This window comes from Gavialis gangeticus, unplaced genomic scaffold (genome assembly GCF_001723915.1).
Source record: "Gavialis gangeticus isolate Ggan-Ray unplaced genomic scaffold, GavGan_comp1, whole genome shotgun sequence".
Classification (NCBI taxonomy): domain Eukaryota; kingdom Metazoa; phylum Chordata; order Crocodylia; family Gavialidae; genus Gavialis; species Gavialis gangeticus.
This window is the reverse complement of record NW_017729025.1, coordinates 35531788-35542391: the sequence shown is the minus strand read 5'-3', so window position 1 is coordinate 35542391 and position 10604 is coordinate 35531788. Positions and strand designations below refer to the sequence as shown.

At 40.9% G+C, this 10604-nt stretch overlaps 1 protein-coding gene across 1 annotated transcript in view; it reads left to right on the top strand.

Moving 5' to 3' along the window:
* The window catches only part of PPP4R4 (protein phosphatase 4 regulatory subunit 4), a 195802-nt gene that overhangs the window by 158083 nt on the left and 27115 nt on the right, over positions 1 to 10604 (top strand). The window contains exons 15-18 of the mRNA XM_019519907.1: positions 20 to 67; positions 5207 to 5312; positions 6129 to 6276; positions 10104 to 10248. Of these exons, the coding sequence (XP_019375452.1) occupies positions 20 to 67; positions 5207 to 5312; positions 6129 to 6276; positions 10104 to 10248 (447 nt within the window). The remainder of the gene's footprint in view (positions 1 to 19; positions 68 to 5206; positions 5313 to 6128; positions 6277 to 10103; positions 10249 to 10604) is intronic.

Genomic DNA, 10604 nt, shown 5'->3' with positions numbered 1-10604 from the left:
TATCATATCGAGTGATCAGATTTATTACCGTTTTCTGCACAGAATGTTGACAATCATTATGACAAATGTGAGCCTCAAGCTCATTTTGTTTTCATATTTGTTTTTGATGCTTCAGAATGACTAATGTAATATAAATATGGTGTGTGCACATACACACGTAGTGTGTGTACATATATATACACACAATATCAATTGTATTCTATTTCAAATCCATATAATATCTTCTATATACAGCTGAATGAGACTATTAATTATTCTTTTTCATGGAATGCTAAGAAATTGCTGAGAGCATCCCCCACCATTTGGGGGGAAACCCAGATTTAGAAGTTGCTGTGAATTTTTTTTCCCTTGATTTCCTTTCTGATATTATTACTCAATGTCAGTCTATTTCTGGGTAAATCAAAATGTTGTTCTGAGATGTGGCTCTTCTGTTGCTTGATTCCTTAAATACTTTTGTATTGAATTTTGTTCTTTGTAACAGCACATTTAATTCTGTGGTAGCAATTTATGAATTAACTAGATTGCAGAATTGTAGTATTTAAGGGGAAGAGTTTGAATAATATAAAAGAAAACATTTTCATTGTGGTTTGTTCTTGCCAGCATCCACAATAAGTGTGTGCTTTCCAAAGATGGAAGTACTGTTCCTGCAGCTTGAAGAGGAAAAAAATAATGATGGGGAAGGTAGAGGTTATAGATAAACATTACAGGAAAAGTGTGGTCAAACTTCATGTTTCTGATTTCTCACTGCTTCAGTTTTATACCACTGAGACTCTGCTTATTTCAATGCAGTTTTATTGGTGTAAAACTGAAGTAATATAACAGTGAATTTGACTTTACTGGGGGTGGAACTTAAGGTACATGGATGTTTATGATTTTAGTAAAAAGTTGCATTAATTGAAGATGGGGGCCTTTTATTATTTTTAGACCCTGAGATATTTGAATAAAAAGTAAATGGCTATTTCTTAAAACAGAGATGACCTCACTTTACTGTATTTTTTTTTGGTAAATGTAGTACTTTTATAATATGCTCATCTATTGAAAATATATCTTGTCAGACATTTCCAACCAAAAATTTCAGCTTTTCTATGAAAATCAAAACTTCAGATATTTTGATGTGGATATGCTGTTGTAATGCCTTATGGAAGTTGTAGTCCAGTTATTATGTAGAACCTGGATTCTTTCCAGGGTTAGGTTTGTTATTCTCTTGCAAAGATGAAGGGCTGTGAACTAGCTGGGGAGATTTTTTAGATATATAGATATATCTAATATAGATATCTGTATATCTAAAAAATCTCCCCAGCTAGTTCACAGCCCTTCATCTTTGCAAGAGAGTAACAAGTGTGTGTGTGTGTGTGTGCGCGCGCGCGCCCCAAGGATTTATGAGGACATACATCTCTCTCTCTCTCTCTCATATGTCTATATACAGCTCTGTAATCTAGTTACTTCATAAAGTGCTACCACAGAATTAAATGTGCTGTTACAAAGAACAGAATGCAATATGAAAATGGCCTAAGGAATTAAGCAAAAGAAGGGCCACATCTTAGAAAAATACTTTGATTTACCCAGACATAGATTGACATTGAGAAATAATATCAGAAAGGAAACCAAGAAAAAAAATTCACAGCAAATTCTCTCTCTATATATATCTATATGCATGCTGTAGCAACATAAATACCTTGGGACTGCCTAGGTGCTCCAGCTGTTTGCTGGAATTTTTATTTCCAGAGGTATCACTTCTCCTGTAAGATATGTAGGACCATAGCTGTGTTCTACTGAGTGTAGAAGCAGCTCCCTTTGAAGTAATAGCTGCAACAATCAGCTGAGTGGCTTATCCTTTATTTTGCAACCCACTGTAAATTAGGTGGAATGGAACCACCTGTATACAAATGATCCATGTCCTGCTGTACTCCTGTTCTCTTCTGTAGGTCAAAATTCTTAGTGTTACTACATTTCCTAGGGCCTTCCCTTTTGGTCTGAGGAAAAAGTGCATCATGGGAGTGCTGTGGGCATGGTGTGTTGTTGACAATAAAGTCTTGTTGGAGTTTTTAGACCACAGAGAACAACTAGGGTTTGGGGCAACTGAAGTGCAACTCTCACAGGTCACTGCAGTTTCATATTTGAATTGAAGTATTTTGGTTTGCATCTGTTCACAAAAACTAAAAACACAATAGACTGTTAGGCTAGGGACAGACATTATACATAAACCAGTTTCAGTGGTCAGAAATTGGTTTAAACCTGTAACAGAATAGACATTCAGTGCACATAAACCAGTTTGAAAATGGCTGAAACCAGTTTGACATAAACCTGGTTGAATGTAGCATCAGACTTAACTGATGTGGGTCAAACTGGTTTATGCAGTGTCTGTCCCAGACCCCTTGCTGGTTTAAGTTAAACCAGACTCCCCCAGCATCCCGGCATGTTCTCTGGACTGGGTGGAGATCTATGCTTCACAGCAGGGCTGGCCCCTCCCCTGTGCTCCCTTGCTGGAGTTCCGGCAGAGACTTGCAGGCACGATGATCTGCCTGGCTTCCTCCTGCTTCCCCCCACCTCTCTGCTCGCAGCTCAAGTAGGGATCCCTCCCTCTCAAAGCATGGACAGTAGCCAGCATGTGATACGCTAGCTAATGCTGAGAGGTGTCTGTGTAAGGCAGACAGGACAGTGCCTGTAGGGCTTTTTGGAGCTAATCAGCAGGTAATGTCCCTCCTTAGAATGTTCTCTTCCTTGCAAAAAGTTGTTTAAGAAGAGCTTGAACTAATGAGAGGGACTTCGTTTTCTGATGGGGTGATAAATGCTGATAACAGATCTGATAAATTCTCTGTTATCAAGGAGAGGGAAGGGAACCCCTCCCTAATTGGAGCATCCTGCTGGGGCCTGGCCACGCCCCCTTCAGCTCAGCACTCTAGAAGGGAAGTGGGGGCCGCTGTAGCACTGCTCCCTCAGGTTCTAGCCTGAGCCACTGCAGGCATGTGCCCAAGTTTCCTCAGTCCAGAGGGGATGTCTGTATGGTTATGAACTGGTTTAGCCTAGCCAGGTTAGACTAACCTGCAAAGATTGATTCAATTCAGGCTCGGGCTTTTTGAATGTCTGTCCCTAGCCTTATCGTCTATATGTGCTCATAGAATGACAAAGGTGCAAAGTAAAACACTAAGTGTGGAAACAGACATTGTCTTGGTTGCCATCATAAACATTGTGGCATGGCAAGAGGTAGGGACATCTATTTGCTTTCTCTGTGCTACGAATGCCCAAATAGGTGGCCACAGCAGAAGCTAGTAATACTTTATGCCACTTCATTGTGGTGGAAGCTTATTTGTTTATGGTGGGAGGGTGCAGATAGCCCAGAGCTGCTTGTGCTCTTCAGCTGGCCACTTTGAAATTGTGCACCCCAGAAATTCCAGGGCAGAATTGGGCCCCTCGAGCCCTTGGAGTGCCTGCTCAATTTTGCTTGCTTACTGAGACATGCCCTCAGGATCTCCAGAGATGCATCTGGCTAAGCAAGGAAAGTTGGGGTTTCCCAGCTTACCCAGGTGTGCTCCCAAGATCTCCAAGGATACTTATAGGTAAGTGTGGAAACCCTGACTTTCCCCACTTACCTTGAGGCATTCCTGGAGATCCCAGGGGGCGCATTTGGGTAAGCAGGGAAACTACTGACTTGTGCTTCATACGAAGGCACATGTCAGCACAGCTCCTGGCGTGGTATAGGAGCTGGGGAATTCCCAGTGCCCTTTGCTTCCATGCTGGGACTTCCTTGTGAATTCCAGGTTGGCACAGGTCCTGGCATGGAGGCCCACTGTGACACAGGACCTGGGAAATTCCTGGAGCCCTTGCGTCCATGCTAGGACCTGTGCCAGGTCCCGTCCTTCAGTGTGGGTTCTGGTGTGGAGGCATGGGATGCCAGGGATTCTCTGGCTTCTGTGTCTCCTCACTAGGATCTGCACTGATCCGCACCTTCATATGAGGCACAGGTTAGCACAAGTCCTGGCGAGGATGTGCAGATCAGTGACTGATGCAAGGAATTCCCAGGCAAGGGGAACACACTGCCTGTTGTCCTGCACTGGACCCCTGCTCAGTGTGGGACAACAAGCAATCCATGCTTTATCCAATCATGTGGATCAGCTGGGGTTTAGCTGATGTCTGTTTCTACCCTCAGACTTTTAAAACGAGAGAACATGATCTGAAATGGTAAGGGACCAAAAATTTTTCAACCAGCTCTGTTTGAAAAATATTGTGTGACTGCCAGAAGTCTGAAAAGGGATAACAGTTTGAATTACAAAGCAGTATAATTTTAAAAGAATCTGCTTGTAAGTGTACTTTCTCTGAGTGGACATCAGAGAATTTCAACTGCATGTATAACAGCTGTTCATCTTAGAATGAAAAAAAAAATAATGTAGATTCCACATTGTGGAATATGTTGCAAGGGAACAAGAAAGAAAATAAAGCCAAATGCTAAACATCACACATTCAGAAAAAGCCTAATGAGAGGTAAGCCTGAGCATATATGCCAAGAGTTTCAAAACTGTTCAGGTGACATTTGTGCACAAGTCTTATTTGCAGAAATAATCAGGGAGATTCAAGTGTCAAAGACGCTTAAGACCCAGATTCTGAAAAAGCATTAAGGTACCTGACTCCACTGAAAATCAACAGAAGTGAGGCACTATATGTTTTTTGCAGATCTGGGCTTTAATTCTCCTTTGAAAATTGGACTTAGAAGCTTAAATCACTTAGGCTTGTCAGAGATTCTGTGGTTGCTTACTTTTCTTGATTTGCTTTACCATGTGTGACTGTATTTTGTTTGCCTGGAATGACTACTTAATGTTTGGTCATTTCAGTCCTAAAGTGAGAATGGCAAGCTTTCCAGTGGCTTAAAAAAATTGTGCCCCTTTTTCTAGTGGTGTGGAGTGTTGTTACAGCTATGGTGGTCCAGAAAATGTGTGAGGGACAAAGGGGGTTTTTGTGCTGTATTTCAGTGGACCAACTGTGTAGATGGGAGAGATGTTGGAAAAGTTATTGGGCACAAAGCAACTTGAAGGGTGCCTTTTGCCCAAAACCTTGGCCAGTATTTCTTCCACCTATACAGTTGGTCCAGTTAAACATATTGCAACAAATTCCTTGCCTCCCACTTATTTTTCTGTCATTGCAGATGATGGTATTTCCAGAAATACCTATAGTTGACTCAAGAGGTTTAACTGTATTTCCTTTTTCTTTTAAGAATGTGCTACCTGTTCAAAAAGCAGCTGCTCGTACTCTGTGTGTTTACTTACGCTATAATCGCAAACAGGAACAGAGGCATGAGGTTATTCAGAAATTAATTGAACGTAAGTCGTCATTTTCTCTTGATTATTTGAAAGGCAAATTATATTTGAATGAAAAGTGGATTATTTTTAAAGTTATACTATATCCCGTATCATCCATGAGAGGACAGTACTTGGAATACAGGACCATCAATTTTGTGACCAGGCATTACTTAAAATATATTGAAAATTTCTGGGAACATACTCAACTAAGACTTTGCAGGCGATTTGTAATCTACTGAAAGATCATGCAGTCCACGCTGCTGGGATCCAATATTTTCATTGCTGAAGCTGCAACTTTATGCAAAGTATGGTTACTATCGGAAAGTAGACTGCTAGAGGTTTCAATTTAGAGAGTGATGAATCTCAAGTTCTCAAATGAATAATTTATAGAGGATTTAAGTAATTTAAAAGCAGCAGCCTAAGGCTTTCTGATCTGTATTGTAGACCCTCAAAAGTAGTTTAGAAGGATGAAGGCACCTTATTAATGATATTGTTTGAAACTAGCTTGTGGTATGTGGTACATGGCCTGAAATGCATGTGAGGCTCTGTTTCATATACCAGCTATGTTAGTAGTTTCCACGTTTACATTGGCTAATCGAACTTAAAGGGTAAAATTCTGGCCCCATTGGAGTTGAATACCTAACAGTTGTCCAGGTGCCAATTTAGAGACTGGATTTGAGATAGTTTGATTATAATAGGGCTTGTGACAGATTTGTTCGCTTTGTAATGATCCATCAAATCACTTTCTCAGACTCTCAGAAATTAATCTAGCTTAGATCGAAAACTTTACAGATACTCTTTTGTAATGCTTTCACTTATTGTTTGTTTATTTTCCAGAACTGGGCCAAGGGAAAAGTTACTGGAATAGACTCCGTTTTTTAGATACCTGTGAATTTATTATGGAACTATTTTCCAAATCATTCTTTTGTAAATACTTCTTTCTACCTGTGCTTGAGCTTACACATGACCCAGTAGCAAATGTGAGGTATTGTACCAATTGCACAAATATCTTATATGGGAAAAGAGCAACTGTCTTATTTTCATGGCATACATGAATGCGATTTGAAATGGCTTCTTTAATTGTGTTGAGTAACAAAGCTAAGACTTCCATGGATTTTAAAGCATTACAGACTCCAAAGCATGCTCCTGTAAAGGAAAGTCATGGCTATTTAGTATACTAGGTCAGTAATGCCCAGCCATTCGATCTTGCAAGCCACATGAGTAGTGCAGGGCTGGCCTGTGGGGTGGTAATTGTGTGGAATAACATATCAATTTTCAACATGGTAAAAGGTTCAGAGTGAAGTGGCTCCAGATTCCATATATGAATCTTTGCTGTGTATTTTATCTGGATAAAAAGGTGAATTTTGCCATGGCAAAATTAGTGGCTGACAAAATTGTTTAATTAAAGAGGATAAAACACTGGTAAGTGGCAACATGATGATGGATGCAATTAGAGTTGACAAATGTAATATAATGCACATTGGGAGGAATGATACAAACTCATAAATATTACTGGTTTTTAAATTACTCTTACATTGATGATGATAAAAAATAACAAAACCTGAGTCATTGTGGACAGCTCATTTGAAAGCCTTTGCTTAAGGTACAAATTGCAGCAAAAGAGAACCTGTTAAAATACCTAAGGAATAAGATAGAAAATAGTAACAGATGAGCAAGTAAATTCATTAGATGAACTTAGTAGTGCAGCCGTGTTTCGATACTGTCTAGTTTCAGTCATATGTATACACTATAGTGAGCTGTTACAGGAAGTAGTAGAGACAGTTATAGAGAGAATATTAAACAGCTACAAATAAATAAAAACATGCTTCAAAGTATTTTACATGTTCTGTAATATTATGTTAAATAGATATAATATTTCACTTTTCACTATCGTGTCAACCAGCTTTATTCGGCATATAATATGATTGTCTCAGGTAAGCACCTTAAATATTAGAGCATCTGAAGTGCAGTAGCATTGCACTTATCTATCAAGGATGATCTTGAATTCTGTTTTCAATATGGTTCTCATCCTCTTCATCTTTTATTCCCTAGGCTTTTACCTTCTAATTCTATTTTTATCCTCCACTCTTGGGACTGAATCTGGCAAAGTGTGTTTAGAATAGATGTTAGGCAATGCTTACTGCTTCCCTCCTCCACCAAGAAAATAAGTGCCTGCCCTTCTCTCCCACTCTTGAGTTACACCCAAGGCCAGCAGTTAACATGGCCCTGAGTATCTCTGATTGCACCTTTGGAAGTAAGGGCACTCTAGAGCTTAAGCCTGATTCCAAGCTCTTTATGCTCCCTGGTTGCTGGTCTGGAGTGCACTCAGTGGCAGATCTGGGGCTGGAGGGAAGGAACATAGACATGGCCATAGTATCACAGTATAAAGCTCTTCAGCTATGCATGATATAGGGAGAGCATAAGGGGAAAACTATCAAAAGTGACTAAGGACTTGTCTATAAAGGGAAATATCTCAAAACAGTTATTGCGAAGTAATTATATTCCTCACTAATTTCCAGTATGGACATACGTATTCTGCACTACGTGTGCTTTTTATCATTTAGTTTAGTGTGCTTTGGAAGTACAGAATTAAGGGCGTTTATACAGGTACTCTGGGAGTGGTGGGGGAGGGGGCACTTTAATTCGAGTGGGTCCAGGAGCAGCAGATTCCAGCATCTCATGTATCAGCATCCTTGCGCTGAAAAATTGTGGCGGGGGCACTTTAACTCAAGCTCGTTGAATGAGCTTGAGTTAAAGTGCCCCGTTGCCTTTTTTTCAGCGTGGGGATGCTGATACATGAGATGCGGGAATCTGCTGGAGCGCAGTAATTACCATGCTACAGCAGACTCTATTAATAGAGTCTGCTCCAATGTGCTGTAATTACAGTGTGTTGGAGCAGCCTTGCTACTTGTTTATAGGTGCCCTAAGTATCCACATGGGGGGGGGTGAGGGGAATAATTATTGTTCATTAAATTCATACCCTAGCTTTATTTGCAGTAGCTTCCTTATGGATTATGCCGGGGTCAGCAATTTATGGCTCAAAGAGTCATTGGATTTGGCCCACGTGTGTGGCTTCAGTGATATCAGGTAACAGGGGCTTCCCCCATGCCACAGCAGGGAGAAGAAGCAGCAACCAGTGCTTCCCTCCCATGCTGTGGCAGGGAAAAGAGGTGGCAGCAGGTACTTCCTCTCCTGCTGTGGTGGGGAGAAGTGACAGTGGTGGGTGCTTCCTCTGTGCTGTGTTGGTAAGAAGCACCAACAGTAGCAGTACCGAGCCTGGCTCTCTGCAACTGTGCTCTGGCTGCCAGACAGGCTCCCAGCTTCAGGAGTACTACAGCTGCAGCTTCCCCAGCCCCCAGAACCTCAGGTAAAGCTTCTGGGGCCAGCACAGTTGCTGGTCCCAGCCTCCCCTACCCACCTGGGGTGAGCTGCTGTGCACCCAAGCATGTATGGCACAGGCATTCTCTGGGGACAAGCAGTGGGAAGCGGTGCTCCTGCTTCTTGGCTCTGAGGAACCAAACATCCATGCTTGTCTGGATGCAGGCTATCGGTGCAAGTTTATATCAGTTTAAGTTTTGTCTGTTCCAGGGTTGAAGTTCACTAAAGATAAACAGGCTATTATCCATTCTCCTGTTACTTAGGGGGAAGAGAGAAGTGCAGCTCCCTGATGTAACTCAGAAATATTTTTTCAAAACTATCTGAGTTACAAGGTTAGCCCAGACCAAACAGAAGTTCACTGTTAGTTCCAGGGGGCAGGGGAATGTAGTTGGGGCTGGGAGCCTGCAACCAGGTTCCCATAACAGTGGCCAGGCTCTCTGCCACTGCTCCCTGTTTTCAGAATAGGAGAGGGAAAGGCAGCAGAGGGAACTTATTCTTGGGGCTCCCCAGTTGGTGCTGAAGGGTGGGGTGGGTGAATTGGAGCCCCGCACCACCTCTGTTTGGGTGGAGAGGGAGGCTGCAATACACCTGGCCCACGCTCCAGGGGAGGCTGAAAAACCCACAAACTGAACTCCTTCTGCTCCCTTTCCTCCCTCTTCTTCTGAAAACAGCCACAAGGGGGGAGCTCTGCAGACACAAGTTACAAAAGATGCTACATTTTGTAACATCTTTTTCTGATACCTCATGCAAGGAGGGGTCAGATTTTCACCCAGTTGGCCTTGTTTTAAGCTGTTTGCAGCCTTGCACTTGTGTTTGGTCACAGCTATAAACTGCTTTTTGTGGCCAGATCAGGTGAAAATTGTCAATTCTGTCTGCACCCATACTGTGTGAGTATCTATTCTTGATTCTAGGGGTTTTTGTTTGTCTCTTTTAAAAGAGAGTTAGTGCAAATTATATAGGATATGTGTTTGTCTTTCTGTTTTTCCTGCTAAGTGCCTAAGGCTTTGATTTTTAAAAGTACTGAAGTGCATGAGGGAATCAAAAGCATTGAATCAATTTTGTAAATCATGTCTTCTTCCTTGCATACTGAACACCTTTAAAAGTCTGGCCTTAGTGATTTTTGCAAATAGGACTTACACTGCTGGTCAGTGAGGTGCTTTAGAATATTTTGTTCTAGGCTGGGAAATATTTACAGTTCATTTGCTTTTTGTTACTGTTCTGGTTTGCTTTTCATTCTTAATCCTGATAATGGCTAATAATACAGCCTGTTTAATTTTCAAAGGACTTTATAGAAATTAGGTTAAGATTTAGTCTGCAAAATAAAAGCAGGCATGATGTGGAATCAAATTGGCTATAGCTTTTACCAAACAATAGAAGGAAATCATTGCCTGTGTTCTGCATCAAAAGTTAAATTCTTTATTCCTTTTCCTATAGAATGAAGCTTTGTTACTTGTTGCCAAAAGTGAAATCTACTCTAAAGGTTCCCACAGACAAACATTTACTACAGCAGTTAGAGTTATGTATAAGAAAACTACTGTGTCAGGAGAAAGATAAAGATGTTCTGACTATTGTAAAAAGAGTAAGTACGTTTGTCTTTCAGTAACATTTAATGTTGTTGCTATTACTGAATATTAAAGGCAACTGATTTCATGGCTTCAGTTTTTATTGTGGGGTAGGTATAGGAGGTTAAAGACTCCCAGGAATCAGTTTTATAGTTCTGAACAGCTAAAACTGTAAAAGATGTCACATTGCAAGATAGTGCTTTCGGTTGAATTTAAAAACAGAAGATAATTCCCATGGTTTCTTTAAGTACTGTTAATAAAACAGACTCAGAATTTCTTGCTCACTAGGCCTCGTACTACACAAATAGCAGTATGTATAAAATGAGAAGAAAGGTTTGCCTTGATAAAAAAAAAAAAAAAAAAAAAAAAAAAA